Source organism: Schistocerca gregaria, chromosome 10, assembly GCF_023897955.1.
Source record: "Schistocerca gregaria isolate iqSchGreg1 chromosome 10, iqSchGreg1.2, whole genome shotgun sequence".
Classification (NCBI taxonomy): Eukaryota; Metazoa; Arthropoda; class Insecta; order Orthoptera; family Acrididae; genus Schistocerca; species Schistocerca gregaria.
This window is the reverse complement of record NC_064929.1, coordinates 215858760-215874018: the sequence shown is the minus strand read 5'-3', so window position 1 is coordinate 215874018 and position 15259 is coordinate 215858760. Positions and strand designations below refer to the sequence as shown.

The window sequence follows — 15259 nt, the reverse complement described above, 5'->3', positions numbered from 1 at the left end:
ACTGTGACCTCTCTGACAGAAAATCGCAAATCCAGTCACATAACTCGGATGATATTCCATAAGCATGCAATTTTACTACGAGCTGCTTGTGTGGTACAGTGTCAAAAGCGTTCCAGAAATCCAGGAACACGGAATGGATCTGAAATCCCTTGTCAACAGCACTCAGCACTTCATGTGAATAAAGAGCTAGTTGTGTTTCACAGGAACGATGTTTTTTAAACCCATGTTGATTGTGTGTCAATAGACCGTTTCCTTTGAAGTAATTCATAATGTTCGAACACAATATATGTGCTAAAATCCTGCTGCATATCGACGTTAACGATATGGGCCTGTAATTTAGTGGATTACTCCTACTACCTTTCTTGAATATTGGTGTGACCTGTGCAACTTTCCAGTCTTCGGGTACAGTTATTTCGTCGAGTGAACGGTTGTATATGATTGTCAAGTATGGAGCTAATGCATCAGCATACTCCGAAAGGAACCTAATTGGTATACAGTCTGGGCCAGAAGACTTGCTTTTATTTAGTGATTTGAGTTGCTTCACTACTCTAAGGATATTTACTTCTACGTTACTCACATTGGCAGCTGTTCTCGATTCGAATTCTGGAATATTTACTTCCTCTTCTTTTGTTAAGGCATTTCAGATGGCTGTGTTTAGTAAATCTTCTTCCGCAGCACTGTCTTTGATAGTATCTTCATTGTTATCGTGCGGAGAAGGCATTGATTGTTTCTTGTCACTAATATACTTCACATACGACCAGAACCTCTTTGGATATTTTGCCAGGTTTCAAGACAAAGTTTCGCTGTGGAAACTGTTACAGGCATCTCACATTGAACTCTGCGCTAAGTTTCGAGCTTCTGTAATACACTCCTGGAGATGGAAAAAAGAACAAATTGACACCGGTGTGTCAGACCCACCATACTTGCTCCGGACACTGCGAGAGGGCTGTACAAGCAATGATCACACGCACGGCACAGCGGACACACCAGGAACCGCGGTGTTGGCCGTCGAATGGCGCTAGCTGCGCAGCATTTGTGCACCGCCGCCGTCAGTGTCAGCCAGTTTGCCGTGTCATACGGAGCTCCATCGCAGTCTTTAACACTGGTAGCATGCCGCGACAGCGAGGACGTGAACCGTATGTGCAGTTGACGGACTTTGAGCGAGGGCATATAGTGGGCATGTGGGAGGCCGGGTGGACGTACTGCCGAATTGCTCAACACGTGGGGCGTGAGGTCTCCACAGCACATCGATGTTGTCGCCAGTGGTCGGCGGAAGGTGCACGTGCCCGTCGACCTGGGACCGGACCGCAGCAACGCACGGATGCACGCCAAGACCGTAGGATCCTACGCAGTGCCGTAGGGGACCGCACCGCCACTTCCCAGCAAATTAGGGACACTGTTGCTCCTGGGGTATCGGCGAGGACCATTCACAACAGACACTGTTGCTCCTGGGGTATCGGCGAGGACCATTCACAACGGACACTGTTGCTCCTGGGGTATCGGCGAGGACCATTCGCAACCGTCTCCATGAAGCTGGGCTACGGTCCCGCACACCGTTAGGCCGTCTTCCGCTCACGCCCCAACATCGTGCAGCCCGCCTCAAGTGGTGCCGCGACAGGCATGAATGGAGGGACGAATGGAGACGTGTCGTCTTCAGCGATGAGAGTCGCTTCTGCCTTGGTGCCAATGACGGTCGTATGCGTGTTTGGCGCCGTGCAGGTGAGCGCCACAATCAGGACTGCATACGACCGAGGCACACAGGGCCAACACCCGGCATCATGGTGTGGGGAGCGATCTCCTACACTAGCCGTACACCTCTGGTGATCGTCGAGGTGACACTGAATAGTGCACGGTACATCCAAACCGTCTACAAACCCATCGTTCTACCATTCCTAGACCGGCAAGGGAACTTGCTGTTCCAACAGGACAATGCATGTCCGCATGTATCCCGTGCCACCCAACGTGCTCTAGAAGGTGTAAGTCAACTACCCTGGCCAGCAAGATCTCCGGATCTGTCCCCCATTGAGCATGTTTGGGACTGGATGAAGCGTCGTCTCACGCGGTCTGCACGTCCAGCACGAACGCTGGTCCAACTGAGGCGCCAGGTGGAAATGGCATGGCAAGCCGCTCCACAGGACTACATCCAGCATCTCTACGATCGTCTCCATGGGAGAATAGCAGCCTGCATTGCTGCGAAAGGTGGATATACACTGTAGTAGTGCCGACATTGTGCTTGCTCTGTTGCCTGTGTCTATGTGCCTGTGGTTCTGTCAGTGTGATCATGTGATGTATCTGACCCCAGGAATGTGTCAATAAAGTTTCCCCTTCCTGGGACAATGAATTCACGGTGTTCTTATTTCAATTTCCAGGAGTGTAGATCGCCAATCTTGGCGATTTTGCATCTGTTTAAATTTGGCACGTTTGTTTCGTTGTTTCTGCAACAGTGTTCTATCCCATTTTGGGTACCAAGGAGGATCAGCTCCGTCGTTTGTTAGTTTATTTGGTATAAACCTCTCAATTGCTGCCGATACTATTTTTTGAATCTAAGCCACATCTGGTCTCCACTTACATTATTAATTTGGAATGAGTGGAGAATGTCTCTCAGGAAGGGGGCAAGTGAATTTTTATCTGCTTTTTTGAATAGGTATATTTTTTGAGGATTTGGGGATTACGATAGTCAATCTCGCACCGACAATCCCTATATCAGTTTTGATGCTTGTTATTAACTCAGGATTATTTGTTGCTAAGAGGTCAAATGTGTTTTCACAACCGTTTACTATTTGTGCGGGCTCATGAACTAACTGCTTGAAATAATTTTTCGGCGAATGCATTTAGCAAAATTTCTGATGGTATTTTATGTGTACCTCCAGAATTAAACATGTACTTTCACCAACGTATCGAGCGTAAATTAAAGTCACCACCAACTGTTATCGTATGAGTCAGGTACATGTTTGAAATCAAACTCTAGTGTTCTTTGAACCTCTTAGCAACTGTATCATCTGAACTGGGAGGTCAGTAAAAGGATCCAATTATTATTTTATTCCAGTTGCCAAAATGACCTCTGCCCATACTAACTCACAGGAAGTATCTACTTCAATTTTGCAAGTTAAACTACTTCTAACAGCAACAAACACGCCACCACCAACTGTGTTTAGCCTGTCTTCTTGGAACACCGTTAGGTTCTCTGCAAAAATTTAGCTAATCATATATCGGACTTTAGTCAGCTTTCAGTGCCTGTAATGATTTGAGCATCAGTGCTTTCTATTAGCGCTTGGAGCTCTGGTACTTTCTCAACACAGCTATGACAATTTACAACTGTTATACCAATGGTTCATGTATCTATGTTCTTAGTGTGTTCAGCCTGCACCCTTTGTGACTGAAGCCCATCTTGTGTTTTCCCGAGACCCTCTAACCTAAAAAAACCGCCCAGTTCACGCCACACAGCCCCTGCTACCCTTGTAGCCGCCTCCTACGTATAGTGGACACCTGAGTTATTCAGCGGAACCCAAAACTCGACCACCCTTTGGCGCAAGTTGAGGAATCTGTAGCCTACACGGTCGCAGAACCGTCTGAGCCTCTGATTCGGACCCTCCACTCGGCTCTGTACCAGAGGTCCGCAATTGGTCCTGTCGAATATGCTGCAAGAGGTCAGCTCTGCTTTTATCTTGCAAGCAAGACTGGCAGCCTTTACCACTTCTGTTAGCCGCTCGAAACCAGAGAGGATCTCTTCTGATCCAAAGTGACACACATAGTTGGTACCGATGTGAGCCACCACCTGCAGCTGGCTTCACCTGTGCTCTTCATGGCACTAAGACGACCTTTTCCATATCTGGAATGACTCCACCCGGTATGCACACGGAGTGCACATTGGTTTTCTTACCATCCTTCTCAGCCAAGTCCCTCAGGGCCCCCATAACGGACCTAACGTTGGGGCTCCCAACTACCAATAGTCCCACCCTCTGCGATTGCCCGGATCTTGCAGGCTGAGTGGTTTCCTCTGAAACAGGACAGGCGACAGCATGCTGCTTGGCGTCAGTGTCAGCCACAGACGGCACCTGGAACCTGTTTGTCAGACAAACCGGGGAGGCCTTATGTGCACCCGCCTGGGAAGTATTTCACTGCCTGCTTCGCCCCGGGCGACCTCCCCCTTGACCGACTCGGCTCACATCCGCACACAACAATCGCAGTCCCTGTCTGTACCAAAGACTGTAAAAAATTAAACTATGCAGATAAATGGACTATCATGACGTGCTGCGCTACTCTACTCTAGACCCTGGCGAAAATGCACAAACTGTGTCTAGTAATACGCCGATATTCGAGAACCTAACTACCGAAGCACTTAGGTGAAACTAAATAGTTTGCCCCTGATAAGGAACTTGTAATACATCACAGAATCGATTTACTTTCTGACGCAAACGAAAATGCAAGAACTGTGGCTATTAGATTTTAAATTTACACACAGAAACTCAAGAAACTAAACTATTAAAGCACACAGATGATATAAAATTCGCTCCTGGTTAGGAACTCGTAAATGTCACAAAAGCGGTTTACTTATCTGTTGCAGTCGGCTACTGCTGCCTGAATTTCATTCTATTGTGTCATATGGGGCTGTATTCTGGGGTAACTCATTAAACCAAGCAAAAGCATGTAATAAGACTTTATTTGTACTGAAAAATTCAAGTAAGTCATGTAGCGATCTGTTCAAGAAACTGAATATTGTACCACTGCTTGTCAGTATATTTGTTCTTTAATGAAAATGTTGCAGATAATGTTTCCCTGTTTCCATCCAATAGCTCAATACACAGTATCGTTACTAGGAATAAGAACAATCTACATGAAGACCTAAAATCAATTACCTTGGTCCAAAAAAGGGTCCAGTATTCAGGAACACACAATTTTCAGTAAATTGCAAATAGGTTTCAGGTGTATCTCAGTTTAAAGAGTGTTTGAAGGACTTTTTGTTAGGCAAATACTTCTACCCTGTAGATGAATATCTTAACAGGGACTGTTGGATGAGCTTAAGTAAAAATGTCTTGTCAGATTTCAGTTTTGACAGCACTTGGTCGAAATAGTCAAGGTTGGGAATTTCGTGCATGATAAATTTATTAAAAGTACATAGCTATGTTTCATTCTGACAGTATATTAATTCTGTAAATACTAGCAGTTCCAGTTTCCTGTAACATATTTAAGTATCATGACAGTCACCTAATAAACGATCGGGGGAAGTGAGAATTGTATTCAGACGGTCAATGTTTTCTATTGTATACTTTCTCACATGTTCCACACACATGAGAATCATCTAATTTTTGGGTCTGTGGAATGAAAACTAAATTCAGTCTAATCTCTAGGGATGACAAGAGGTTGTGACAAACGAGATTCTTGTTAAAATTGTATATTTTATTTAACCTTGGAATAATTTGTAGTGTGTGATGTGGCTGCTCAAATAACTTAAGTTGCTGCTGTGAAAACTAGTAAATATTTGCCCTTGCATACAAAAAAACTTGGTGCAGGTAAATTTGGAATTTCAGTCTGAAAATCTATGAGAAATCTTTTGATGACAGTGCTGCCACCCTGAATGTACATTTTTGTGGTTGAATGTGGATAGAGATTGTTCTTACTTTAGCTATTGTTCGCATGATCTGAGCTCAACACCTTGTAAGAGAAGTGACCAAATTAATTGCTTTGTTCAGTCTTCTGCAGGGTGTTCTTGAATTCACTCCTCAAATATAGTGATATATATTATGTGCTTTTGGACACAGAAAATTGTCATGTCTTCTTTTAGTTGTTAACCTAAAACATGATCATATTAACAGAATCTTCCATTGGTTCTTAGTAGAACAACATTATAATAAATGAAAAGCACCAGTTTGCTTTTGTTCTACAGTATTACTTTTATTGTTAACCGGTTTTCAGCTTACTACAAGGCCATCTTCAGACATTGACTGAGTCTTATCACCAAAGAAGTTAAATGTTAGCAATCAACATTGGAAGAGAAGCAACACATCTAGACTGAAGTAGAAATATACAGTAAGTAACATCTTTGCAATGAAAAAGTAAAAACTGAACAGTATATAAATAACAGTGGAGTGGACAGTAAAACCTTAAGCACAAAATAGGAATAGCATGCCTACATAAGTCTCTATTAATAGACAAAGCTAATAAAATAAAATAAAATTAGTACTAGACAAGGCTGTATCAGGAGGTATGGAACATGGAGAGTGATTCACAACCAATTAAAAGAAGAGACCGTTATCAGTGTAAATACAGAATACATAAGGAACTTAAAGCAATATCAATAACAGAAATAAATAAATGCACAAAATGGAGTTGTTTGAGGGAACCTACAGTTTGAGAGTTGGTGGTACTGCAATTTAACATTAACATTATAATCAAAGCAGTGGCTGTGTAACAGTTTTCGTTAAATAAATGAGCAAAGTAAAATATGAACAGTATTTGATGAGACAACTACAAGGGGTGTTAAACATGGAAAGTAATACAAGTACCAGTTAAAAGGAAGCCTTAACTATTGAAACTACAGTCTATGTGGAATACAAAGACAACTACAACAAAACAACTTAATGAATACCAGGAAATAGGAATATGTAGGAAGAGAGTGTGTGGGAGGTAATGAACAACAAAGATGATTATATGAAGTTTAGGAGAGGGGAAGTGTTGAGCTGTGTCTGGTCATTTAGGACGAGATCTGCACTGTGAGCAAGATGTTTGTTAATGTCCAGGGCTTCCAGCAGGTTGAGTTTATGGCCTTCATTTGCTAAGTGAAGTAATACTATGCCCCACCTGCTTCCCCATCCACTGTCTGCAAGAAATCATGTACACTTCCATTTCTAGGTCAGGTATCACAGATTGTAGGCAAAGCACTGAAATCCTGCAAGTATAGGCTTTCCTACTAAGTTATTAGCCAACAGTGGGGTATACAAAATCACCTGTCCTGATTGTGACAAATTTTCACATTGGTCAATCAGGCAGAGATATATCAACTAGGCTGGCTGAACATGAACGCAGCTGGAGGTTGCAGAATTCAGACTCTGCATTTGCTGAGCATGTACTGAGTGAGGGTCACAACTACCAGCCAGTGTCCCACGTACTTAGCAAACAAAGGCCATAAACTCAACCTGCTGGAAGCCCTGGACATTAACAAACATCTTGCTCACAGTGCAGATCTTATCCTACATGACCAGACACAGGTCAAAACGTCCCCTCTCCTAAACTTCATATAATCATCTTTGTTGTTCATTACTTCCCACACTCTCTCTTCCTACATATTCCTATTTCCCTGTATTCATTAAGTTGTTTTGTTGAAGTTGTCTTTGTATTCCACATAGACTGTAGTTTCAATAGTTAAGGCTTCCTTTTAACTGGTACTTGTATTACTGTCCATGTTTAACACCCCTTGTAGTTGTCTCGTCAAATACTGTTCACAGGCCTTGTAAGCCGAAAACCGGTTAACAATAAAAGTAATATTGTAGAACAAAAGCAAGCTGGTGCTTTTCATTTATTAAAACATGATCCCATACGGCATTACATAGTGAAAGTAAGTAGGTCATTTTTTTCCACATCACCTCTCTGTGACAGCATTCACATTGCAAAGGGATTTCTTTAATCAATTCTACAGTTTTGTCATTTGTTCCTCTTCACTGACGTTACTATCGTGATTTAATCCCAAATTTTTTCCAATCTTAACCTCTTCTATCTGCAAATCCTCATGTCTTATATTTCTGCTGGGTACAGATTTTTTCAGGCTCTCAACTGCATCGAGTGAGTATTTTTAAAAGTTAATAACAGTGAAATTGGACTTAATTTCAGGTTTTGTGTGTGTCATAATATTTGTATCTTGTTGAAGGATTGTCCCGTAGTTGCTAGCCTCCCACACTTGCCTGTGTACAAATGAACATCATATGTATCTGTGCTTACATTTCCTGGATTTAGATGCGAAAGTAACAAAATTCTGCCAGCCACTGCTGATTTACTGTTAAATGGACTGTAAGCTCCAAATTCCCCTGTCTTGAGGGCATTATGAATTGCTGTTTATGGATCTTCTGCAGTGAAAGTGTCAAACACGTTACTACAAACCAGATGATGTATTGAATGGAGGTCAGATTGAGGGCAGTAACTATCTTGCTTATTAAAGTTACTCAGAATCATTAATTACAAAATGTGTGAGGACACAGTTAAACAGTACTAAATATTTTGAACTACGGAACTGTGCAGTTATGCAGTGACCACCTACTAAGCGTTCTTCAGATTGTTCCAGATGTGATCAGGTTCACAAAACTGAGTTTTGCTGAAGTCTGATGGTAGTGTCTCCCACAGTTGGAACAGTTCTTCCTGCAAAGTTTACCATCACGTGTCTCCGGAAACAATTGGTCGACTCACACTGTCCTTACTGCCAATCACCTCTTTTTAGCAGTAACTTTCTTAAGAGTGTCGCACCATCCTCATCCTCATCCTGGGCTAAATGGGCCCCGTATTCGTGCCGAAAATGTTTTTCTCGGAAAGCACTCCACCGTGATGGCGAGTCGTATTTTCTCCCATTCCTACAAACTGTACATCTTCCAATAGCTGGCCAAGCTGTGGGCCGGGTGTGCCTCCACCCCATCTGGTCTGACTTTGACCCTGGGAAGCTTCCACCTGCCATCTCGGGGCTCCCAGTGGTTGCAGACGCCTCGTCCTGCTCACTATATGGGGTCAGCTGGGCTTCTCGTGTGGCTAGTCTGTATTACTGAAACCCTATCCTGGAACCCGGTACTGCAGTGTAACGGCAGCAAAACTTCGATTTCCAATTTTAAACTGTTGTATTCCACTTGATAAGAGATTTAATATTAGGTTAACTAGTGTTACAGTTAGAAACTGTGTGTTTGTTTTGAGGCCGTGTAACTGACAGCACGCAAATAGAGACGTCATTTGTCTAGTATTTGAGAATGAGAGCACTTAGCAACTTCCAACCAACTTTGCGTGGAATTTCAAACAAAACAGAACTTTTTATTGCATTCTCCACAATTTTATGAAAGGAAAAAGAAATATCACCACATTTTCCTGTTCGTGCAGTCAAACTTCATCAGGTATGACATTTTAATTTACTACTACTTTATCATTATCTCTATTTGCAACACACTCTGCAGACAGTTACCACTGAACGTACCTACAAAGTTATAGGACTGTATGACACACAGTTCAGGGTGTATACCAGTTGATTTATATTCATCCAGTGCTTCATAATGAGAGCACTAGCAGACGCTTTTTGCCTGTAAAACTTCAGTGTTGTTACCCTGCTGACACATCCTGCATTTCTAGAACCAATATGCTGTTCTTGTCAGTAGCTCACCTAATTTTTGTTAACAGTCAACAACCTGCTTTTTTTAAAATTTCTTGTTTGGTGTTTGTACGTTTCTTTTAATTATGGATTTTGTATGAATATGGTAGAGTGCATCAGAAGAAATCAGTCTTTAACACGACCTTAATTTATAATTATATAGTTTAGAAAATTTTCGATACATTAATTTTGAAATATTTCTGCTGGAGCACTTGTCGCCTCAAACTTAAGAGTAAACTTGAAAAAATAGAATAAGTGACAGTTCATTTTGCCACATACCACTTGTATGTTGGCAGCACATCAGCTTGTGTAACAGGTAGGTAGTTACAGGTAAATAAAGAGAAGTGGTGAGGAAAACGGAAATTCATTTTTAGCACAAAAGTCAGAATCTTTATCTCGCACATCTGCAATGAAGATTGTGATGAGTTGTAATATGTTGTGTGAAATGACATCTAGTTCCGGTCAGAATGTGATAGTCGATTTGGGGAGCCGGCGAATGTGCCACGAGAAGCGGCGTAACTGTACAGTGAATTGGAAAATAATGAATGCCAAAGTGGTTTTTTGCCCACTGTGCTGTTTAGAGAGTAACTGCTTGAGTAGAAAAAAAGTCAGTATTTGTACATTTCTGCAGCAGAATAACTGATGATAGAAACAGAGACAAAATCAAATGTGGACTGGAAATTGGGAGAACTATGCTATCGTCTAATATGAAATTAAGTATCGGGACTCCCCCCCCCCCCCCCCCCTTTTTTTTTAAAGTGTTGTCTTATATTAAACTGAAATGTGGTCGACAGTTGGTACAGGCTAGAAGAGAACAAAAGATTTCCAAATGTGACACTACAGAAAAATACTGAATATTTTATAGGTAGATTAGGTAACTTACGACTAGGCTCTGTAACAAAGTGGAGAAATTCTGGCACAATATCACAGATTCACAAGTTTGGTAGTGGAAGGGCGTGAGAGGGACAAAAACTGTAGAGGGGAACTGGGGCTCGACTACAATTGAGCAGCTTCAAATGGGTGGAGGTTGCAGTAGATATTAAGTTGGTCCTCAGTTTTTTGAATTTAGTGTTTCTTCAAGCACGCCCTCCAGTTTTTTCCCGTTTGTTTAAGAAGGATTTTAAGATCTTCTTTGTTGAAATTGACAAGGAAGCTGTGCTCAAGAAGATGCATCCTGTCACTGCATTTTGTTCATTGCTGCTTATGCTTGTGCTTCACTGCTGGCGTGAGGGTGGATACTGTATGAGGGTAACATCAAAATGTCAAGTGATTTCAGCATGTCCCCTTCCCCTCCCTGCACTCCATTTTTTTACTTTCGACATTTGTATTGTATTGTATTTGTTTTTATTTGTTTATCCTGTGTATCACATATTGTACAAAGTACACATGATATTGGACTAGTCATTTTTCTTAACAAATATAGAAATTTAAGTACTACTGTATAGCGGAATAAACAGAATGTCTGAATGCACCTTTTTTTTTCACATTCAGGGTACTATGTCTGGTGATCTTTATCAGCTATTAAGTCTCCTGAAATCTTACATTAACTTAACTCCTCTTTCTGCCATACCGTGTGTCTCCTTAAATTTTCCGTAGACTCTTTGCTACTAAGGCAGAAAGTGTTTGAATCCCAAGAAAAGGAACCTTATTTAAGAAATCTGAATCTATGCGTAACTTCCCCGTGTCCAAACTATTGACTGAAATGAACTCATTCCACTGTAGATTGAAAATTTCATTGTGGAAACAACCCCCAGACAATATCCTCTCTTCTGAGAATGCTAGTCCTGCAAGTTTTGCAGGAGGCCTTCTGTAAAAAAAAAATTGAATTTTGGAATGTAGAAGATGAGGTACTGGCACAAGTAAAGAGGTGAGGACAGGCCCTGAGTCATGCTCCGGTAGCTTGCTAGGTAGATGACACAAAAAGCAAAGGTACTGAGTTTGAGCCTCAGTCTGACACAGTTTTAATCTGCCAGGAAAGTTTCATATCGGAGCACACTCTGCTGCAGAATGAAAATTTCATTGTGGGGTCTCACTCAAGCACGAAAATAAGCAGTAACAAAGAACACATAGTAACGCAACACATCATTTCGACTGCTGTATGAGTCCCTTGTCTTCAGCTTCAACAAAATAGATTTTAAAATTCTTTTTAAAACAAATGCGAAAAAGCAACTAGGTGATTGTACGTGAAGAAACATTAAATTTGAAGGGAAAAAAAGTACTAAGAGTTATACATGCATGGAGAGAATTTTGTAGGATAGAGTAACATGGACAGCTGCACCAAACCAGTCTTTGGACTGAAAATAAGAACATATTGATATCTCCAATGGAACACGTGAGGCAATACTGACCTCACGACTTATCTTGGAAGAAAGATTAAGGAAAGGCAAACCTACGTTTCTAGCATTCGTAGACTTAGAGAAAGCTTTTGACAACGTTGACTGGAATACTCTTTCAAATTCTAAAGGTGGCAGGGGTAAAATACAGGGAGCGAAAGGCTATTTACAATTTGTACAGAAACCAGATGGGAGTTACAAGGATCGAGGGGCATGAAAGGGAGGCAGTGGTTGGGAAGGGAGTGAGACAGGGTTGTAGCCTCTCCCCGATGTTATTTAATCTGTATATTGAGCAAGCAGTAAAGGACACAAAAGAAAAATTCGGGGTAGGTATTAAAATCCATGGAGAAGAAATAAAAACTTTGAGGTTCGCCGATGACATCGTAATTCTGTCAGAGACAGCAAAGGACTTGGAAGAGCAGTTGAATGGAATGGATAGTGTCTTGAAAGGAGGATATAAGATGAACATCAGCAAAAGCAAAATGAGGATAATGGAATGTAGTCGAATTAAGTCGGGTGATGCTGAGGGAATTATATTAGGAAATGAGGCACATAAAGTAGTAAAAGAATTTTGGTATTTGGGGAGCAAAATAACTGAGGATGGTCGAAGTAGAGAGGATATAAAATGTAGACTGCCAATGGGAAGGAAAGCGTTTCTGAAGAAGAGAAATTTGTTAACATCGAGTATAGATTTAAGTCAGGAAGTCATTTCTGAAAGTATTTGTATGGAGTGTAGCCATGTATGGAAGTGAGGCATGGACGATAAATAGTTTGGACAAGAAGAGAATAGAAGCTTTCGAAATATGGTACTACAGAAGAATGCTGAAGATTAGATGGGTAGATCACATAACTAATGAGGAAGTATTGAATAGGATTGGGGAGAAGAGAAGTTTGTGGCACAACTTGACCAGAAGAAGGGATCGGTTGGTAGGACATGTTCTGAGCCATCAAGGGATCACCAGTTTAGTTCTGGAGGGTAGTGTGGAGGGTAAAAATCGTAGACGGAGACCAAGAGATGAATACGCTAAGCAGATTCAGAAGGATGTAGGCTGCAGTAGGCACTGGGAGATGAAGAAGCTTGCACAGGATAGATTAGCATGCAGAGCTGCATCAAACCAGTCTCAGGACTGAAGACCACAACAACACAACTGTACATATTTGTACGAGCTCCATCATTGCACTCTTAACTCCTTCCTGAAAGCCCAAAAATGTCTTTGTGAATTTCACTCACTTTGTCCTGTTTTGCATCTGGAAATTGTGTCAGTGTCCTTTATCCACACAATGTGAGTTTGCTTTGTGACTTTTTCACATACGTACTGAGAGCAAAGATAGTACAAGGGACTGTGTCAGCTTGTACACTGGGAAGACTGGAAGCTGAGAGGTGTGTGCCCACTAATAGTTTTTTTAAATGTTAATTTTCCAGTTTGAAGCATGGCCATTGAACATGTAATGTAGAACATATATAATATGTATGCTAATTTGAGTGCACACGAGTTTGTGGTTTTGTGTGTGTGTCTGTGTCTGTGTCTGTGTCTGTGTCTGTGTCTGTGCCTGTCTGTCTGTCTGGGCACGTGCATGCAAAATTATGTTATGATTGAAAAGTTGTGTCAAGAGACAGTGCTATCCCACGAGTTCTACATTTTATGTGTTTGGTTAAATTCGAAGACTGGAAACTAAATACAATAAGACAAAACTATTTGTGGAGTAAACAGCACATTTTAGTGGAACATACACATCAACTTCAATCCAGCATGCAGAGCTATCAAAAACATGACAGATTGCGTGATTGGACTAATCCTCACTAAATTAAGTGTTAGTACTTTCTTCTGCTGACTACTTCAATTTCACCCAAAATTTTGGCAAGGTTATATAATTCTAATTTTTCAATGAAATGTGGTGCATTACTTATATGCAGGGTGATTGTTATTAATGTACAAAAACTGCCGAAGCGACATAGATGATGCTGACACAAGTAATTTAATGTAAGACACATATGGTTCAAATGTTGGAAAATACCCTGAAAATGGATGAGGAATGTTGAACGTGGCACACCCCTAGGTGACTTGCAGTGATTGGTCTCAGACATAAAGTGAGAGATGCAATACCTTCATTCGAGTAAACCGTGCAGTTTTCGAACACCTTTTATGAATGAGACGTGTTGTAAATGTAGAAGTTGCAAAATTATTATCCTTGCTGTAACCAAGGTAAAGCTATATTTTTTTTTGTTTTTTTGTTTCTTTTTCCCATTGTGACCCTCCTCTTTTTTTATTTACAGGCATTGTTTAGAAACAAAATGTAGTTTATTTATTGGTAATGATGCAGTTTGTAAGCTTAGACTCATTTGCTTGTGATGCAATATGGTAAGTTTTTGTTGTACTGTACTTTGCTAAAAACCAGCGCAGGCTACAAGACTGCTAAATAAAATAACAAATCTTACATTTGTGTAAACACACAAATGCTTAACATGATGAAAAGCAAACTAATCATGCACTTTTAATTGGCCCCTCTACGATTGGTGGAAGTGGGCTAACTTTGTGCTGCTCCAGAATGTTTACGGTCGCTGCCAACATTAGCTACAGAGCAGGATTATGCATTTTAACAGTAAGCAGTCAGTGTGGATGTAGTGTCGACCGTGTGTGATGTTGTGCATAGTGATCGTTAATATCATTTACAAAAGAGAGCGAAAAGGCCGTACCTGGTCCTCATAGTAAGTCACCATTAACTTTTGTGTCACTTCTTTGGCATATTAACCTATTAATTCTTTTTATGAGTTGTAAGGTGGCTGCTCCGGGAAAGGAGCCGGTGAGTTACTGGCCGATCGCAAACTGCCGCTCCCGGCATCTCCCGCTCAGGGGCCGAGTAAAAGTGCGCCTGCCAGAAGCGAGTCTCGAACCCTGAGCTTCACACACTAGTCGCGCACCCGGGCCGAGAGCCACTCCAACAGGAATACACGACTCGGGGCGGGACGATCGGGTGTGACGGACCGATACGATCTGCTGACGTCACGTGTTTGTCATCTGTCGTCAACTTTTGAGGTACTTCTTGACATTTGCGACTCCGTTTGTCTCTTCTTAAATTACTTGCCTCGGTGCCACCTCTGTTGTTTCTGAAGTTTTTGGACATTAATATAATTGCCCTGTAAATGAGTGGAAATATACAATGTGTGCCTTTAGTATTTGTCTGTTCCTTGACTGGTACCTGCAGTACATGCTGATTCTGTTCCTGCTGTTCCTCGTGCAGTTCAGCGTGGCCTGTGCGTGCCTGGCCGTCAACCACGAGCAGCAGCAGCACCTCGCAAAGCAGGTGCGTATCGTGTAATAGTGGTGGCAGGGCGTTTACTGAGAACTTTGTGCTGCATGTTCTAATATTTGAGTCATTCTCTTTCTTGCTCATGCCTCTTGGGGGTGCGGATTGTTCAGTCCTTCTGTGCCTTTATTGGGCATTAGTTCTGTCTCGTCTGCCCTTCTGTGCTGCTCCTCTTGTACCCAGCCCATCATTGTGGAATCCGTTTAGTAACTGGTAACTTTTACACTAGCCCTGTTGATAGTCTTCTGGTTTATGTCGAATACCTTCCCTTTTGATTTGGCATTCCCAA

General features: G+C 41.7%; 1 protein-coding gene across 2 annotated transcripts in view; it reads left to right on the top strand.

Annotated features, from left to right (window-relative positions):
• Positions 1-15259, top strand: part of LOC126293334 (tetraspanin-31) — a 60836-nt gene that overhangs the window by 11662 nt on the left and 33915 nt on the right. For both annotated transcript variants that reach the window (XM_049986523.1, XM_049986524.1), the window contains exon 3: positions 14869-14967. In XM_049986523.1, the coding sequence (XP_049842480.1) occupies positions 14869-14967 (99 nt within the window). The remainder of the gene's footprint in view (positions 1-14868; positions 14968-15259) is intronic.